Raw genomic sequence first — 20,471 nt, forward strand, 5'->3', positions numbered from 1 at the left:
TAGTTAAAGCTATGGTTTTCCCAGTAGTGATGTATAGAAGTGAGAGCTGGACCATAAAGAAGGCTGATCACCGAAGAATTGATGCTTTTGAATTATGGTGCTGGAGGAGACTCTTGAGAGTCCCATGGACTGCAAGAAGATCAAACCGATCCATTCTGAAGGAAATCAGCCTTGAGTGCTCGCTGGAAAGACAGATCCTGAAGCTGAGGCTCCAGTACTTTGGCCCCCACATGAGAAGAGAAGACTCCCTGGAAAAGACCCTGATGTTGGGCACAAGGAGATGGGGATGACAGAGGACGAGATGGTTGGATAGTGTTCTTGAAGCGACCAGCATGAGTTTGACCAAACTGCGGGAGGCAGTGGAAGACAGGAGTGCCTGGCGTGCTCTGGTCCATGGGGTCATGAAGAGTCGGACACGACCAAATGACTAAACAACAACAGCAGCAGCAGCAGCAGCAGCAGCAGCAGCAGCAGCAGCAGCAGCAGCAAAACTTTTATTAGCCAAAAATTGGAAATTGCAATAAATGCCGACAATAGAAGAATGGCAGATGAAGATGATGGACTTTTCCGAGATGGCTGACCTGACTGGGAAGAATCCGCGACCAGAAAGAGGAGGAAACACAGGAAGACTGGAAGAAATTTAAAGAATATTTAGTGAGATATTGCAATATAAGATAATTAAGAAATTCCTAGAAGTAACAGATTAGGCTAAGGGATAGAAAAAGATGAATAATAATATTATGGATTACAATTGGAAGGAAGGATAAGAAGTTTGTAATGAAAGAGGATACTGATGCTATAAATATGAAATTGGGAACTGCTAAATATGTGTTGTGATGAAATTCAGATTGGAAGGTGTCGCGGAAGTCTTCTAACAATGTAAATATACCAGGGAATAAGAAGGAATAAGAAGGAATAAGAAGGAAAAAATCTTTTGTGTTTTTACTGTTGTTAAGTTTTTATGTTCTGTTAAATGTAATGTTCTTTTCTGTGTTTATGTCTGTGTGCTATAAGAGAAAATCAATAATTTTTTGGAAAAAAGGAAAGAAAAAAGGGAACCGTTTCACAAACTGATTGCAGTCGGTGAGAGTATTACAAGCCCGAACTGCTGTGACAAATGTTAAATCCAAAACCAATTTGAGCTAATACCATTCACTTTGTATTACAGTGGTGCCCCGCAAGACGAAATTAATTTGTTCCGCAATTTTTTGTCGTCTAGCGAATTTTTCGTCTTGCGAAGCACGAAATCCCATAGGAATGCATTGAAAATCAATTAATGCGTTCCTATGGTCAAAAAAAGTCCAAACAAAGCCAAATTTGGTACAACAACAGTTTATTAACTGCTCTTTAAAGTCACACATACTGTAAAGAGCAGTTCAAAAATTGAAGGGAAAATAAATTAACTTTATAAACAAAACATGTCTTTGTTTTTAGACAAAGAAAACAAAGTCGCGAGACGTTTTTGTCTTGCGAAGCAAGCCCATAGGGGAAATTCGTCTTGCGAGGCAAATCGAAAACGGAAAAACCTTTCGTCTAGCGAGTTTTTTGTCTTGCGAGGCATTCGTCTTGCGAGGTACCACTGTAAAAGTTTTGAGCATGAACTGGCTGGCTGCCTTCCCTCGTTTTGTACGCACCTTGTAGCAGTGCCTCAACTTGGGGCTGGTGACCCATCCCGCTGGACAAGTTCCCGTGAGGCTCGGGGTGGGATGAGGCGAAGGAAGCTCAGGGTTCACCGGAGTCCCCAAATTCTGCCTGCAGATGTATTTGGCCTTGAAACTGGTGCAGTTCTTCACTTCCCATAGTCCCATGGCACTCCCCGTGGCCAAGGCAACGCAGCCGCCTTTGTTATAACCTGAAAGCCTCATGGGAAGGGGGAAACAGGCCAGAGGAAAAAATTTAAGCCAAAGGAAACGGTTTCCACCTGGCTTGGCAAAATCAGGCAATAACCACCAAACTAGATAATGGCTGCGCACGTCATGGTAAGCTATAAACCACGGTTTACTGTGCATGAATAATAATAATAATAATAATAATAATAATAATAATAATAATAATAATTTATTATTTATACCCCGCCCATCTGGCTGGGCCTCCCCAGCCACTCTGGGCAGCTTCCATAAAAACCACAAATACAGTAAAATATCACACGTTAAAAACTTCCCTGAACAGGGCTGCCTTAAGATGTCTTCTGAATCTCAGGTAGTTGTTTATCGCTTTGACATCTGATGGGAGGGTGTTCCACAGGGTGGGCGCCACTACCGAGAAGGCCCTCTGCCTGGTTCCCTGTAGCCTCACTTCTCGCAATGAGGGAACCGCCAGAAGGCCCTCAGTGCTGGACCTCAGCGTCCGGGCAGAATGATGGGGGTGGAGACGCTCCTTCAGGTATACAGGACCGAGGCCGTTTAGGGCTTTAAAGGTCAGCGCCAACACTTTGAATTGTGCTCGGAAACGTACTGGGAGCCAATGTAGGTCTTTCAAGACCGGTGTTATGTGGTCTCTGCGGCCGCCCCCAGTCACCAGTCTAGCTGCCGCATTCTGGATTAGTTGAACAAACCACACCCCCTTTGCTTCTCCCCATGAATGGGTGGAAGAAACCAGTCACAATCTCTAATTTAACCTTATACCTGAATCAAGGATTATGGTTTGTTTAGCTCCAAACGAAACGCAACAAACCAAGGTTTCTTCTTATTGTTTCTCTCTCTCTCTTTAATTTCTTTTCTTTTACTTTTTCTTTATTTCTCTCTTTTTCTTTGTTCATTCCTTTCTCTCTCCCCCTTTATGTTTTTGTTGTTGTTAGATCAAAGTCTTAGTTCGGACCAAAAAAAAGGAAAAGATATTTGATATGAAGTTTTGTATTTTTCTCTACAAACCCTAATAAGATTTATTCAAAAATGAAAAAGGAAGTGCAGGCAATTCAGGCAGTCAAGCCAAATTTCTTACTGTGGGGGAAGGCAAAATAAATATTCTTTTTTAAAAGGAAATAAGGGGGATGCATAACCTACTGTGATTGCAGAAGGGAGACACATACTAAGTCACTTGAAAGATGTAAACAAACCCTAGGTACTCACACAAACACACACACACACACACACACACACACACACACACACACACACACAGATATCTATTACCGGGCTGGTTGCGATTCCAGTGGGTGTAGGTGACTTCGTCCCCGCTCAACCAACGAAAGGAGCCCGTTTCATTTATGTCCTGTAGAGCTGTCCAGAAATATTCGTCCTCCCAGCCATAAATTAGGCTGCTCACATAGGCCTGTTCAAACCTTGGCCAGGGAGACAAGGGAATGAGTCAGTCGCTTCCTCACCACATCCACCAATCCATGATCTCTCCTCCAGAGGTTGATGGTCAAATAATAATAATAATAATAATAATAATAATAATAATAATAAATAAGACAGTGGTACCTCGGGTTAAGAACTTAATTCGTTCTGGAGGTCCATTCTTAACCTGAAACTGTTCTTAACCTGAGGTACCACTTTAGCTAATGGGGCCGCTACACCACTGCCACATGATTTCTGTTCTCATCCTGAAGCAAAGTTCTTAGCGGAGTCTGTAACCTGAAGTGTATGTAACCTGAAGTGTCTGTAACCCGAGGTACCACTGTACATACGCTTACAGGTTACAGACTCCGCTAACCCAGAAATAGTGCTTCAGGTTAAGAACTTTGCTTCAGGATGAGAACAGAAATCGTGCTCCGGCGGCGCGGCGGCAGCGGGAGGCCCCATTAGCTAAAGTGGTGCTTCAGGTTAAGAACAGTTTCAGGTTAAGAACGGACCTCCGGAATGAATTAAGTACTTAACCCGAGGTACCACTGTAATAGTAATAATTTATTATTTATACCCCAGCCACTCTGGGCAGCTCCCAACAGAACACTAAAAACAGAATAAAACATCAAACATTAAAAGCTTCCTGATACAGGGTTGCCTTCTGACTGTCTAAAAGTCAGATAGTTGTTTATTTCCTTGACATCTGATGGGAGGGCGCCACTACTGAGAAGGCCCTCTGCCTGGTTCCCTCTAACATCACTTCTCGCAGTGATGGAACCACCAGAAAGCCCTTGGAGCTGGATCTCAGTGTCTGGGCTGAACGATGGGGTTGGAGACGCCCCTTCAGGTATACTGGACCGAGGCCGTTTAGGGCTTTAAAGATCAGCAGCAACAATTTGAATTGTGCTCGAAAATGTACTGGGAGCCCATGTAGGTCTTTCAGGACCAGTGTTATTGTCAGGGGTTCAGGAGCAGAGGCAAGGGCAAGGGAGGAAACAGAGAGCGAAGGGGAGGAGGCAGAAGAAAAGATGAGCGATGACGACGACCCGAGATCTCCGAGTCTTTCCAGTGAATCGGAGGATTCACAGAAAGGAGCACCAGTGGCCAAGGCAAGGGGGGAGTTTAGGGGGGCACCCCAGGAAGATAGAGCCAGAGGGGACTCAGAGGAGAGCAGTTGGAGATCGGGACCAGCGTCACCGCCAGAGAACAGGGAAGAGGAAGGGAGCCAGGGGGCAAGCGCTGGCAGCTCACAACAGGAGGGAGGGCACGAGTCAGGAGTGGCCACACCTCCATCTGGGAGCGAAGAGACGGTTAGACGGAAGGTGGAAGGTTGGGCGCGCGCGCCAAGTTCAAATGCACAGGAAGGCGACGCAGTAGGCAGCCCGGAAAGGGAGCCGGGTCCTAAAGCCCGGCGCAAGGAGACAGGAGGGTCCGGGGGGTCAGCGTCAGAAGAATCCCGGAAGGAAGAGACCCAGGGGGGCAGAGGGACCCAGAGAAGAACAGTCAGGCGGAAAAGGTGGAGCAGGGCTAGGATATTAAGTTGGTGTACAAGGGGCGGAGATTCAGACGGAGCTTCGCCGATCTAGCTACTAGACGTAGAGTTGCACGCAGCAGCTTGAGAATGGAAACTGTAACTCAATAAAGACTTTTACTTAATGACCGTTGGCTAGCGTGATCCTCTGTGAGCTAGGATCTTGAAGCAACTCTGACAGTTATGTAGTCTTGGTGGCCGTTCCCAGTCACCAGTCTAGCATCCTGTTGCTTTTTGCCATGTGGCAGCCAGGAAGCATAAAGGTAAAGGTAAAGGGACCCCTGACCATTAGGTCCAGTCGTGGCCGACTCTGGGGTTGCGGCGCTCATCTCGCTTTACTGGCTGAGGGAGCCGGCGTACAGCTTCCGGGTCATGTGGCCAGCATGACTAAGCCGCTTCTGGCGAACCAGAGCAGCGCACGGAAATGCCGTTTACCTTCCCAACGGAGCGGTACCTATTTATTTACTTGCACTTTGACGTGCTTTTGAACTGCTAGGTTGGCAGGAGCTGGGACCGAGCAACGGGAGCTCACCCCGTCGCGGGATTTAGAATCATAGAATCATAGAGTTGGAATAGACCACAAGGGCCATCGAGTCCAACCCCCTGCCAAGCAGGAAACACCATCAGAGCACTCCTGACATATGGTTGTCAAGCCTCTGCTTAAAGACCTCCAAAGAAGGAGACTCCACCACACTCCTTGGCAGCAAATTCCACTGTCGAACAGCTCTTACTGTCAGGAGGTTCTTCCTAATGTTTAGGGGGAATCTTCTTTCTTGTAGTTTGGATCCATTGCTCCGTGTCCGCTTCTCTGGAGCAGCAGAAAACAACCTTTCTCCCTCCTCTATATGACATCCTTTTATATATTTGAACATGGCTATCATATCACCCCTTAACCTCCTCTTCTCCAGGCTAAACACGCCCAGCTCCCTTAGCCGTTCCTCATAAGGCATCGTTTCCAGGCCTTTGACCATTTTGGTTGCCCTCCTCTGGACACGTTCCAGTTTGTCAGTGTCCTTCTTGAACCGCCGACCTTCTGATCAGCAAGTCCTAGGCTCTGTGGTTTAACCCACAGCGCCACCCGCGTCCCTTGCCAGGCAGCATAGCTCCTTCCAAAAATAACCAAGAGGTCAAGTGCCTGGCCTAGCCATTCCCTCTAAGTGTTTGCAGCACAATATCTGAAAATCCATTCCATGAGAATCCAATTTCTTTAAATAATAAAAAAAGACGTTTGTTGAATAAAAACTCCGGGTGGCTTACAACAGAACACACACCTGTTGGTGATGGTGACCAGGGTAGACGAATAATCTGTGCACACCTTCCGAGCGTCACTGTATGTCACGTGGTCATCTCCCAGCCAATAGCAAGATGGAGTTTGCCATTTCCAACCCTGGGGAAAACATGACAGAAAAACGTCAACGAAATGTAGAAATCTAAACCAAATAAGTGTTGGAAATGTAAAGAGAAAGATGGTTCTTTCTGTCGTATGGTTGTAGTAAGGTTAAAGCTTACTGGGAAATGATATATAATGAATTGAAAAGGATGTTTAAAATAATCTTTGTAAAAAACAACAAAACAGAAGCTTTTCTTTTGGGAATTATAGGGGCAGAAATACCTAAACTGTATAGAAACTTATTCATGTATGCGACTACAGCAGCAAGAATGTTACTCGCCCCAAAATGGAAAGAAGCAGAAGATATCCAAGCAAAGGAAGAATGGATACAAAAACTTACGGAATATGCAGAAATGGCAAAATTTATCGGGAGAATAAGAAATCAAGATAACAAAGTTTTTATAAAAGAATGGAAATGGTTTATTGAATATTTACAGATAAATTATAAGCAGATAAGAACACTGGCAGGATTATTGCAATAACCTGCAGTTTTATAAGAGCATATATTTAAAGTAGATGAATAAATGAGCACATTAAGTTAATTTGAATATGCAGAAGATAGTAAAAATAAATTTAAGGAACCGCAGAGAGAGGGGAAAGGAAGTCAAGTTCTGAAATGTTTAAATGATTGTGAAATTAGTGAAATGTATAAATCTGAAAAGCAAAAATAAAATAAAATAAAATAAAATAAAATAAAATAAAATAAAATAAAATAAAATAAACAATTGCAAAGAGTAAGGCAATTTCTATTACTTTTGATCTGACCAAAGTGTTACTGTGCTTTGCTAGGTGGTTATAGCTTGATCCAACAAGAGACTTTAGGCTGTGCAATACTATCAGGCTGGGAAATCAACATTAGGCAATATCAGGGAGGATGGGATTAAAATGGCAGTGGCCAGTACTCTTCAAAACACCCACAACAGCTGTCACTGTGGACCCCACGGGGCGTTTCAATTTATTGTCACTCCTTCCCAGTGCTCTGCTAAGTGCCGAAAAAGAGAGAAAACTTACCATCCTCCCATTCTGGAAAACAAAATCACAAACTCTCTTGCGGTTGTGAACATTTTTAGTATACAGTGGTACCTCGGGTTACATATGCTTCAGGTTACAGACTCCGCTAACCCAGAAATAGTACCTCGGGTTAAGAACTTTGCTTCAGGATTGAGAACAGAAATTGTGCTCCAGCGGCGCGGCGGCAACTGGAGGCCCCATTAGCTAAAGTGGTGCTTCAGGTTAAGAACAGTTTCAGGTTAAGAACGGACCTCCGGAACGAATTAAGTACTTAACCCGAGGTACCACTGCATATTGGTGATGCTGTGAAAAAAAAGTCAGCAGCAAATGTCATTCAATATTTTCCCCAAATTTAGATGAAACTAGAGAGAATTCTGTCCTCGGGCGGATTAACTGTATTTCCAATCTTTGTTCATTCACACGATCCATTATTCCAGGAAGACGCATAAGTCAAATTGCTTGATGGTTCGCCTCTGAAGATAACCTGATTTCCACCAAGGGAAAGCTGCCATCAAGTCAAGACTGCTGTGTTGAGAGTCTTCAAGGTATTGCGAATTCCAACACACCCTGGCCTGATCCTACTTCCCAGACTGATGTGCAGATCAAAATTTAATTACTCTTCATATTTCATACAACTCCAAATTTTGCTATGTAGCTCTCAGCTCAAAAACCATTCCAAAAATATGATGAAAAATTCATAGGGCGGCCTAAAATACATTTAGAAATGCATAAACGCAAAAAAAAAAGTTTATGTAAATATGATTTTCATATGGATTTTTCTATATAAAAAAAGTAAACTCACAGATCGATGTAGAATTGGGAGAGACCCAAAATATGACAGATCATATGTGAAAATGAGAACGATTTGGGCATTCCATCCCACCTTACTTATGACATGGCTTTATTGAACAAACTTATCAAACCAACATTGTCCCTGAATGATGAGTCGACATTGCAAATTGGAAAGGAGTCACACACTTTCTATGTACAGTTGTACCTTGGTTTTTGAACAGCTTAGTTCTCGAACGTTTTGGCTCCCAAACGCCGCAAACCCGGAAGTGACTGTTCCGGTTGGCGAACGTTTTTTGGAACCCGAACGTCCGATGGGGCTTCCGATTGGCTGCAGGAGCTTCCTGCATCCAATCAGAAGCTGTGCTTTGGTTTCCGAACATTTTGGAAGTCAAACGGACTTCCGGAATGGACTCCATTCAACTTCCAAGGTACGACTGTGTTATGTACTGAGTTGAATAGGATCCAAAATGCAGCAGTCTGATTGGTCCTAGTAGGATTCAGAATGCAGTAGTCTGATTGGTCCTAGAACAATGCAGCAGTATGATTGGTCCGCAGGAGCCACCCAATCCAGCTCCAGATGGAAGTGAATCCACAACCTGATTGTCCTACAGGAGAATCCCGGAATTAGCCAATCACGTGCAGCCCATTGGGTAAATAATGTATATAAAGCAGATATTTGGGGGGAACTTTCATTCCTCCTCACTATGAGCTGAATAAAGAGCATGAAATCCACTCTCTATATTTCAGACTGTTTTTCTGTTCCCTCCTTGCTTAGAGTCACCCACACGATCATTTGAACCCGTGTTCGAAACAGTACTTTGTTAAGCCCACCATCAAGGCTTAGCAAGGCGAGCCACTTGCCATCTGCTGCTGTGAGCTGAGTGTGGGCCAGCTTTTGGCAGCCCATCCCAGTGACTGCTTTTTAAAGTGGAAAGAAGTATTATCCATTCAAGCTTAGCTCAGCACATTGCTAATGGTGGCTGCATGCTTGTGGTGGTGGAGATGAAATTCAACACAGTTTGATTAAGAAACCACAACTACCAAGTATGCAAACCTAGGCTCTCAACTAAGGAGGGCAGGCATTTGTTAAAATCACTGTTTATTTTACCATCCCAAGAGAAAATATCAAATAGTCACACCGTATATCAAAAGCACCTTTGGCTGCAGTCCTAAGCATGCTGACCGCTTACTGTAAAAAAATAATAATACTCACATCCACCCCACTCTTTTCAAAACAGAAACTGGAGCATCTTACAACGCAGGATAAAAACTACAGCAATAAAAACACAACCAACAATGAAAGCAAAGAACCCCAACATAGTGGAAATGATAAAATGTTCATTATTAAAACTAAGCACCAGGGGATCACAAGAGAGAATAAAATCCTCAACACTGAAGTGTATATATAAATTTAGCAAATAAATAAAATAACTAGAGTGGGCCTTTTCTGTAGTGGCTCCTCATTTGTGCAATGCTTTCCCCAGGCAGGTTTGCCTGGTGCCTTCACTTTATATTTTTCAACCAGGCCTTCGGCTGATTAATAGTCTACGGCCTTTTAAATGTTTCTGTGGGAAGGTGGGGGTTATTGTTTTTGTTGTTTTGGTTTATTTATTTACAGTGGTACCTCGCAAGACGAATGCCTCGCAAGACGGGAAACCCGCAAGACGAAAGGGTTTTTTGTTTTTTGAGCTGCTTCGCAAGATGATTTTCCCTATGGGCTTGCTTCGCAAGATGGAAACGTCTTGCAAGTTTGTTTCCTTTTTCTTAACACCGTTAATACAGTTGTGACTTGACTTTGAGGAGCAACTCATAGCACGCGGTGTGGTAGCCTTTTTTGAGGTTTTTGAAGACTTTGGTGATTTTTGAAGCTTTTCCAAAACTTTCCTGACACCGTGCTTCGCAAGACGAAAAAAATCGCAAGACGACAAAACTCGCGGAACGAATTAATTTCGTCTTGCGAGGCACCACTGTACCTGTGTTTTATCTTTGTGAACCGCCCTGAGATCTTTTGATAAAGGGCGGCAATCAAACAAACACTGAGGTCCAGCTCCGAGAGCCTTCTGGCGGTTCCCTCACTGCGAGAAGTGAGATTACAGGGAACCAGTCAGAGGGCCTTCTCGGTAGTGGCACCCGCCCTGTGGAACACCCTCCCAACAGATGTCAAGGCAATAAGCAACTATCTTACTTTTAAAAGGCATCTGAAGGCAGTCCTGTTTAGGGAAGATTTTTAAATGTTTAATGCTGTATTGTGTTTTTAATATTTGGTTGAAAGCCGCCCAGAGTGGCTGGGGAAACCCAGCCAGATGGGCAGGGTATAAGTAATAAATTATTATTATATTGTTATAAACAAACAAACAAATGTGGAAGAAGGGCAATCAAGGCAGCGAATTCCTCTCCCATCCCTGACTGGCATGCAGGATGTGCTTTCTGAGAAATGGGCCCTATGGCTTCACAGTCCCTTCCCATCCCACCCAAAGTAGACCCACTGAATTTAATGGGTGCAAGTTAGGCATGTCAATTAACTTCAATGGAACTGCTTGAGAGCCCGTGTGGTGTAGTGGTTAAGAGCGGTAGTCTCGTAATCTGGGGAACTGGGTTCGCGTCTCCGCTCCTCCACATGCAGCTGCTGGGTGACCTTGGGCCAGTCACACTTCTCTGAAGTCTCTCAGCCCCACTCACCTCACAGAGTGTTTGTTGTGGGGGAAGAAGGGAAAGGAGAATGTTAGCCGCTTTAAGACTCCTTAAAGGGAGTGAAAGGCGGGATATCAAATCCAAACTCTTCTTCTTCTTCGAGCAAAATTAGCACTGGATGCAACCCTTTGGATTTCTGCAGCATCCTTTTTATGGGAAAGAAAGGAAGTGACTACTTGCATAGCTGTCAACTTACAGATTTGAAAATAAGGGACCAGCCGCCTCGAAAATAAGGGATCAGCAGCCAAAATAAGGGATCAACAATTACTTTGATAAAATACATATTTTGTTGCGTGCAAATGGCTTTAGATACCTATTAGGTCCATAAATTACCATATAGCATATATTCAACACCAAAAAACAGCAACAATTTGTTGTTAACAAAGCACAGCTGGACATAGAAGGGTCCCCATTACCTTCAGTATCTTATTTAAGGGACATCATCAATAAGGGACAGCAGCGGGACATGGCGCTGGGATAAGGGACTGTCCCGCCAAATAAGGGACGCTTGACAGCTATGGACTACTTGTGTGGACTTGGCCTGTGGGTCATGGGAGGTGGGGGTCTCCATTATTGGTGCCTGCCCTCTCCAGCTAGCATGGCTCTGGCTTGGTTTTCAAGGTCACAGCACAAGAAGAAGACGTTGCAGAGTTCAGAAAGGAAGAAGGAAAACACATCAAAGCCGCTTGAAATCCCCACACCCTAACCCAAGCTACCAATGCCCAGAAGAGTCCAAGAAGGGGAAGCGAACTCTCTTCCTTCGGCACGAGAAAAAAGGGAAAAGGGAAGAAGTTCAAACCCCACCGCAGAGTGCTTTCATAGCTCTGGTTTGTTGATGTTGGAGCCTCTCCTAAGCTGGGAGCACAATAGGCAGCTCAAATTGGTCAGGCAGATGGAGGGGGAATCGTTCAGAGATCCGAAAAAGCTCCTTTTGAAGGCAGCCACAGGGCTTGCCACTATCAACATGCAGCGTGGGAGAAGCCTTCGGAAGGAGGCGGCAAGCTGGCCACAAGAGAAGGAGGGCTAAAAGGAGAAGGGATCAAATGAGCAAGGAGGAAGACCCAGGGCAAGAAGGAAAGAAACAGGAGAGCTGTTATGTACTGAAGTTCTCACCCTGGGCCAGCAAGGGGATACTGTAGATAGTTTGTATGCAAATGAAGGATCGAAAGTGACGTTCAGTGATTGGCTAGTTACAGAAAATGGTTACTGTTGCATTCTAGTGGAGCTCTATATAAGTAGGCTGACTGAGCTCCTCAGTTCAGTTCTGTTCTGGCTTACAAATAAAGAGCTGCTTTGGAAGAATCGCTGTGTCGTCGGATATGTTCGCCCACAACTTAACTCAGTTAGGACGCCTTAGCTAGGGAGACATGCACAGACCTATCCACTCACAAGGGACCCAGTGTGTCAGGTCTGGTGTGGTTGCTCAAGAGCAAACAGGCAAGACTCCAACCTGTCTTCTCCAGGCTTTATTATCTGTACAAACCATTTACAGTGCAGAGCGTCGCAAGTGCATGTCTGTTCAGTCGCTAGCAGAATCCGAGAGTGGGCGGTCCTTATACCTTACCCAGCATAATAGTCGTGTTTCCCCCATCCTTCTCCTCCCCTCTCTGCGCGCAAACCTACTGCACAAAGTGGGACTTGCCTCCCCTCCGCTTTGCTCAGGCTCGGTGTTGAGGCTCTCCCTAGCATCTTCTGATCCCTGCGCCCCTTCCCCACTGGAGGCGGGGCTTCCCTCCTCACCAGAGGAAGAACTGCTTTGCAAGATCTTCGGAGGCTCCCTGTAACACAACTGCCCTTCCACCTCTCGCTTCTGAGCTGATGGCAGTTCCCTGACACTGTGGATCACCTAACCCCAAGGATTTTTCAGCCAGCGATGCTTCACAGCACATCGGGTGGTACAAGTACCGCAGATGAAAAACAACGGGCTATGAGATCCCCAGGAGAGACTCCAGCTCCCATCATCCCCAGCCAGCACGGCCAATGGCCAGGGATAATGGGAGTTGTAGTCCAACAACATCTAGAAGGCACAACACCAGCTATCCCCAATCTCAAGACAGATATCCTAACAGCTTCCCTGGGCTGATTCTGTACCCCAAAGATGAGAACCATCTCCCTCTTCTTGTTCAGAGAAAGATTCTCTCCCTTGCACACTCTTCTGCTCCACCTTTATGGACCATTTCTCAACCCATAATGACAAGAGGGAGGGAGGGAGGAAAGATGAAGGCCGAAATATGCGCAACAAGAGAATTCCCTTCCTTGCAAAGACTTTTCTGTTGCAGCTTCCAATCACTTATTGAAGCTCTTTGAAGGAAGAGATTCCACAGCTTCCAAATCATCTTACTCTAGCGGAGAACTCCTGCTCATATATTCAACAACTGGATGCAGATTTAGAAAGGAAACTACTGTATTTTCGCTCTATAAGACGCACCAGACCACAAGACGCACCTAGTTTTTGGAGGAGGAAAACAAGAAAAGAAATATTCTGAATCTCAGCAGCCAGAACAGCAAGAGGGATCGCTGCGCAGTGAAAGCAGCAATCCCTCTTGCTGTTCTGGCTTCTGTGAAAGCTGCGCAGCCTGCATTCGCTCCATAAGACGCACACACATTTCCCCTTGCTTTTTAGGAGGGAAAAAGTGAGTCTTATAGAGCAAAAAATACGGTACTTAATGGGGGGTTAGGAGCTGGTCTTCTGAGCTCTGCTGTTAGCATAAACGGCCTATGGCTGGATCTTCCTAGTTACGAAGGAAACCAGTTGGGAGAATACAAAACCAAGGAAATGTCAGCATGTTGTTGTTGTTTTTTAAAAGTCATGCTGGAAAAGAACAGGGATATCTGGGAAGGAGAGAGGGAGGAGGAAGGGACCTTCTGGACGCCAGCCTTCATCCAAGTTCGCAATGCTGCCTGCGAGGAATGCATCCGCTAGACAGCTCCGGCAGATGGGCTCACCTCTTGCCAAAAACACCATCTTGGTTGCTTTAGGACAAAAGATAGGGAGTGCTGGAGCTTTAGCTGAGCTCTGTGGGCCAGCAACCAGATCGGGAGCCTCTGACAGCTGGAGGAAACATCTGGAATGTTGACAATGGGGAGGGAAAGAAGGGAGACAAGGAAAAGAGAAGTCCAGAAGTTATCTCCCGCTTGGACTACTGCAACGTGCTCTACGTGGGGCTACCTTTGAGGGTGACCCAGAAACTACTACTAATCCAGAATGCGGCAGCTAGACTGGTGACTGGGAGTGGCCGCTGAGACCACAAAATACCGGTCTTGAAAGACCTACATTGGTTCCCAGTACGTTTCCGAGCACAATTCAAAGGGTTGGTGCTGACCTTTAAAGCCCTAAACGACCTCGGCCCAGTATACCTGAAGGAGCGTCTCCACCTCCATCGTTCTGCCCAGACACTGAGGTCCAGCTCTGAGGGCCTTCTGGCGGTTCCCTCACTGTGAGATGCGAGGTTACAGGGAACCAGGCAGAGGGCCTTCTCGGTAGTGGCACCTGCCCTGTGGAACGCCATCCCATCAGATGCCAAAGAGATAAACAACTATCTGACATTTAGAAGACATCTGAAGGCAGCCCTGTTTAGGGAAGTTTTTAATGACTGATGTTTTAATGTATTTTTAATCTCTTCTTGGAAGCCGCCCGGAGTGGCTGGGGAAACCCAGCCAGATGGGCGGGGTAGAAGTAATAAATTATTATCCAGTGGCTTGCGCTTTTTCTTTTTTTACTCTTGTCATATCTCTGGTTGGTCCTGAACTGGCCTTAGGGGAATCAATCCCTTTCAGGCTCGTTTTCCCAAATCTGTAAAATGGGAATAAGGTTAACCTACTTGAGTACTTGTTTTACTCAAGTTTCTTGCCTGGTCTTCACCACAAGGTCCCAGCAATTTTTAAAAGCGCTACTCAAAATTGTTGGCCTGCGGACGGGTGCCAGTCCATGAGCCGTTGGCAGACCGCAGCCCAGGTTGGGTGGGATGGCTCAGGGACCAAATGCGGTCCCTTGGCGCAATGGAGCAGGGCTTGCCAATCCGCCACATCAGGTGGCTGAAGAACTGGTTTAAAATGCAACATGCAAATTGGTTTGAAGCAAATGAAAATCAAAGGAGCAGGGTGCCTCCTAAATATATCTATATCGACGTAAGGTGTCAGAAGGCAGAGGAAAGAGGGGCACACCTTCAGCATGCATCAGAAACAATGAAGGAGAACAGAAAAGATGGTTGCACTGACAGCTACGGTTGCAGACACATTTCAAGGAAACTTTATCGTCAAGGAGAACATTTCACGCTTCGTAATAAAACTGCTTAAGAAGGGAATTCTGCTGCAGCAGACTGCCTAGGTGAGCGGCAGAAAAACAAAGTCGCGAAGCATCTCTGTCTTTCTATTTGGTGAATGTTTTCTTCTACAGCCAGATCCTTTTCCTTTGGGGTTCAAGAGGCTAAATATATTCATAAAACACAAGGCGTATACAAGTTTGCAGGGCATGGGAACACAGCACCCAGAACCCTAGCAATCCTTGCCTCACCCCTCAGGGGCTGCCAGCTGGCAGGCTTCACCTCTGGGCTCCCATGTGGGCACACGACTTTTTGCTGCTTCTGTAGCTTTGCAGATCTAGGCAAAGGGCCGAAAAGCACTTGTGTACAGACTCAGCTATGTTCGTGACTTAGAAGAAGTATTATTATTCAAGAATACTTCCTCGTCCTGAGGTTTGAGAGCTGGGGGGAAAAGTGTTTTGGAGAAGGGAGAAGGATTTGGGTCAGGAGGGGAGAGAGGCACTGCGAACCAGGAAGCAAGACGTGGGGTTTTCTTCTGCATGGAGTCCAAGCAATACTGAGACTGAGACACAGACACCCACCCACCCACCCACCCGGCATGGCCCACATGGCAGCTGGGCTACTCAAAGCAGTTCAGATGACTCTCCTTTCAAAGACCCACCTTTGGCTGGTATTTATCAGCCTTTGCCAACCTGGTGCCCTCCAGATGTTAGATTCCTAAGAGTTATAAGGGACCCTTTCGGAGTCATCTAGTCCAACCCCTTGCAATAATAATAACAATAATAGCAATTTATTATTTGTACCCCGCCCATCTGGCTGGGTCTCCCCAGCCACTCTGGGCGGCTTCCAACAAAGATTAAAAATACATTAATGCAGGAATCGCAACTAAAGCACCCAATGTTGCTGGACTACAACTTCCATCAGCTCCAGTTGGCACAACCACATCTGGAGGGCACGATTCGGACTCTTAAAAAGGCACACAAAACTTTCCTTAAATGGGAAGGTAGCAAACACAATGGAGAAGAACCAAGCAAAAGCCAGATGGCCAAAAACGAAGGAAACATCTAAAGGGAAGCTTAGAGGCATCTGCTAGAAGACCCAGAAACCAGCCCAGTGTCTTCTGCAACTAGCGACATGGACGTTTTCAAAGGTACAAACAACCCCAATGCATTCTGATCCTAGAGAGCAATTCAGAGCTCCCACCACAACTTTTGAGGAATGATGCGGCTTTCCTTCCTGCCCATATCTGCTAAGTCAAGGGACCAGCTGTCCAAAGGCAAAGGCTGCCATTTAATGTTTGTAAGAAGTTGGGTTCAACTTTTAGCAAGCCAGTCTTTTACCCTCATCCCTCAGAGCTAAACAGTGTGTTTACTTAAAAGGGAGCATTTAAACAAGCATACAAACAAACCGACCAATGCTCGTAAACTTCAGCCACTTCTCCTCTCTGTCACCCTCCTCCACACCCAAACATCAATTCAATTCAAAAACAGTATTCTAAGGAATCTTACAGATTTCTTGTGTCTCTCCTTGCGGCTCCCGCCTTCGGGCGAAAGCCTTGGGGACTCTCAGCTCGGAGAAAATCGGAAAGCTTTATCAATAAAATCTGCACACGGTCTCGTGGTGTAGTGGTTAAGAGCAGTGGACTTGTAATCTGGTGAACCGGGTTCGCTTCCCCGCTCCTCCACAAGCAGCTGCTGGGTGACCTTGGGCTAGTCACACTTCTCTGAAGTCTCTCAGCCCCACTCACCTCACAGAGTGTTTGTTGTGGGGGAGGAAGGGAAAGGAGATTGTGAGCCGCTTTGAGACTCCTTAAGGTAAAGGTAAAGGGACCCCTGACCGTTAGGTCCAGTCGTGGCCGACTCTGGGGTTGCAGCGCTCATCTCGCTTTATTGGCCAAGGTAGCCGGCATACAGCCAGCATGTGGCCAGCATGACTAAGCCGCTTCTGGCAAACCAGAGCAGCGCACGGAAATGCCGTTTACCTTCCCGCCAGAGTGGTACCTATTTATCTACTTGCACTTTGACGTGCTTTCGAACTGCTAGGTTGGCAGGAGCAGAGACCGAGCAACGGGAGCTCACCCTGTCGTGGGGATTCGAACCGCCGACCTTCTGATCGGCAAGTCCTAGGATCTGTGATTTAACCCACCTGCGTCCCTTTGAGACTCCTTAGGGTAGTGATAAAGCGGGATATCCAAACTCTTCTTCTTCTTCAGCTCAAAGTACAGGATGCGCGATTTGAAGCATGATACATGGCTTGGCATAACAAAATACCTCTAATTTTAAAGAGCAGGGTGCGGTCCCTCAATTGCAAGGCACTTATCACAAATGGGAAGGCTGGGCTTAAAAGCGTGCACACCCGAGTGTGGAGCTGTGTCAGTTTGCACGACACAGTTGGCAACCGGACCCCCTCCCTGAACTAGCCCTGCCTCCCCTTCTGTGACCCACGGCAGGACTAAGTCGCGGCTTGAGCTGCATACCCCCCACTCACACCTTGGGACCCCGCTCTGACACAGACAAACATTCCTGCCCCATCCCAGCTGGTGTCACAGGGCCCTTGACAATGCCAGAATTCCCTTAGCTAAAAGCAGTTAATACAGAAATGTTCCATGTCTCCCTTCCCAGCTTGCGCTGTTGTTGCAGAGGGAAAAAGGCGAGCATTCTGGCCCTGGCCAGCTGGAAAGGAGATCTAACTTGGACTGCACTGGAAAAAGGAAGTCTATCTGGACAGCACACATCTGGACAGACAACATGCAGCTGGTACAATGTCTCTCTCAAAGCGCAATAGCTTAGTTTAAACAGAGTACAGGACACGCATCTTGCTTTTATTTTAGAAAGAGTTTACGAACTTCTGGTTTCTTATTTGTTCACCGCTCTGCTCCAAATGAGTGTTTAGAAATTACTTATTGTAACTGTTGAGTGGATTTCTGTTTAATTTTGAAATGCTGATATTTAATATTATTCTATATTGTTTTAATGAATGTTGAATGTTATTTTATTTGCATATTGTATAATGTATTATGCATATTGTCTTATTTATATGTTAGCCGCTCTGAGCCTGGCTTTGGCTGGGGAGAGCGGCATACAAATTATTATTATTATTATTATTATTATTATTATTTCCAAAGCAGCATTTGAAAACACAGAGACTTCTCCTCAGTCGCTTGTGAGTCAGAAACCTCACCTGCCTTGGGCAGGACAGGCCTTGGGCCTCATCCTTCTCCTCTCCAGAAGTGCTCATATGTCGACCTGTAGAGGCCTGTTCCCCAAGAGGCAGCCTTTGGACCACAACTCCCAGCCTCCCCTTCCTGCGGCCTTCCGCCCTGTCACCTTTGCATGCATTGCCGCCATTGCTCTCTTTACCTTTCTGCAGCCGTGGTCCTCCTCTTCTCTCCCCTGGCTCACGCGGCCACGCTTCTTGCACACGGAAGGCAACGTCAGGTTGCAAGGGCTATCGTTCCACCTCCCCTCCTGGACAGAGAGAGGCAGAGAAATCCCAGCTCAAGGAAAAGAATTCCCCACAGTAAGCAGCAACTTCAAAACATGTAACCCAAAAATGTAAGCCTTCCGCCCTACGGCGTATGCCCAGTCCATCATTTCTCCCAACCTAGTGCCCTTCGGATCTTGCTGGACTCAAATTATTTAAATTATTTTGCAACTGTGGGGGCACCACCCCTATGTTCTTTTCGGAGCACTAGAATTACTTGCAGTTTGTTCTGCCCTAATCTCACCTTGGTCCAGCAAAAGAGAGCTCCTAAATCGAGCACAGGAAATAAATAAGTCCATTGAAGGATGCACTGATGAAATTTTATTCTATTTACAAAACAAACATACACACAAAAGCCTCAGGACCAATACAATCCTTTATCACAGGGAGGAGAACCTGTGGCCTTCTGGATACTGCTAAACTACAGTTACCATCATGCTTGACCACTGATCATGCTGGATGGGGCTGATGGGAGTTGGAATCCAACAACATCTGGAGGGCCAAAGCTTCCCCAGCCTTGCCTTATCAGAAGAATTCTGCATAGGAAGACTTTGATTTCCCCAACCCCCGCCAAAAAAACCCAGGCTATTTGTCTCTGTGCCCTTCTGCAGCGATACTCCATCTTGCCTGCTCCTCCATTTCAATCTAATTTTCTCCTACACATCCTCACTCTCCACTGATCAGTTCTCAGATCCATTCCCTACCCTTGTTTTACTTAATCAGAATTGCAGCAAAAGTTATTCCCAGGTACAGTAGTGGAAAGGGGGGAAACTCTGTAAGAAAATAAACATATGTTCAAGATTATCATTACTGTAAAAAAAAAAAAAAAAGGTAAAGGACCCCTGGACGGTTAGGTCCCGTCAAAGGCAACTATGGGGTTGTGGCGCTCATCTCGTTTTCAGGTCGAGGGAGCCAGCATTTGTCCACAGATAGCTTTCTGGGTCATGTGGCCAGCATGACTAAACTGCTTCTGGCGCAATGGGACACCGTGACGGAAACCAGAGCGCACGGAAATGCCATTTACCTTCCCGCTGCAGTGGTACCTATTTATCTACTTGCACTGGTGTGCTTTCGAACTGCTAGGTTGGCAGGAGCTGTGGCAGAGCAATGGGAGCTCACCCAGTCGCAGGGATTCCAACCACCGACCTTCCAATCGACAAGCCCAAGAGGCTCAGTGGTTTAGACCACCTGCGTACCTTACCTTTACTTATCATTACTGTAGGATACGAATGGGGAAACCCAGCCAGATGGGTAAGTAATAAATTATTTTTTATTATTATTATTATTATTATTATTCGACCCGAGAGCCATATTCCCTTCTGGACCATGTGCAATGGCTAGGTGGTTACCCAGAAAGGAACGCAGGCACCGCAACATATGTGGATTTTACCTTTGCACAGTACTGTATAGTTTCTTCACATTCATCCATCCCTCTCCATCCCCCAGCAAGGAGCATGCTCAGAGTTAATTCCAGGACCACTGAGGGGTGTGGCCTGAGGACAGTCCTGAGGGCCAGAAAGGAGCCTGGGGCCAAATTAAGCCTCTGGGCCCAAGATTCTCACTTGACTGGGGTTTCACCTGGACACTACTACCCAATTTAGTTGTCTTACTGTTAAAAGAAAAACCATTTGCATTACACACTTGCTTTGCGGCCAAGTGGGAAAGGGGAGTCATTACTAGGTTTCTTTTTCCGTCCAATCTACTGAAAGGATGAAGGAGCTGACCCAGTTGAATGACGGCCCGCAAAACTGCCTGTTCTTTAAGGCTCTGAATTCCAACCACTTTGCTAACTGTCAGCTCAGGTTTGCCCAGGAGCCATATTTATAAATATAATTTCCGGCAATCAATTGCGACCTTCAATTCATGAAAGCTTGCATTCCTAAGTGTTGCACGACAGATACGAAGAGGGTTCTATCCTGTATGCTCAGAGCTATGTCCCCTTCTCGTGATGGATATCCTTCTGAAGGAACGGGTTTCTGAGCAGTCAGTTTGAAACGGGACCCAAAACCCCCCTTTTCTTCTTTCTC

At 46.0% G+C, this 20,471-nt stretch overlaps 1 protein-coding gene across 1 annotated transcript in view; it reads right to left on the reverse strand.

The window, feature by feature from the left end:
- The window catches only part of MRC2 (mannose receptor C-type 2), a 96,178-nt gene that overhangs the window by 31,041 nt on the left and 44,666 nt on the right, over positions 1–20,471 (reverse strand). Inside the window, exons 9-12 of the mRNA XM_077917520.1 lie at positions 18,321–18,428; positions 6,087–6,202; positions 3,132–3,280; positions 1,635–1,852 (exon numbers count right to left, since the gene is read on the reverse strand). Coding sequence (XP_077773646.1) covers positions 1,635–1,852; positions 3,132–3,280; positions 6,087–6,202; positions 18,321–18,428 — 591 coding nt within the window. The remainder of the gene's footprint in view (positions 1–1,634; positions 1,853–3,131; positions 3,281–6,086; positions 6,203–18,320; positions 18,429–20,471) is intronic.

The sequence above is a fragment of the Podarcis muralis genome, chromosome 13 (assembly GCF_964188315.1).
Source record: "Podarcis muralis chromosome 13, rPodMur119.hap1.1, whole genome shotgun sequence".
NCBI lineage: Eukaryota > Metazoa > Chordata > Lepidosauria > Squamata > Lacertidae > Podarcis > Podarcis muralis.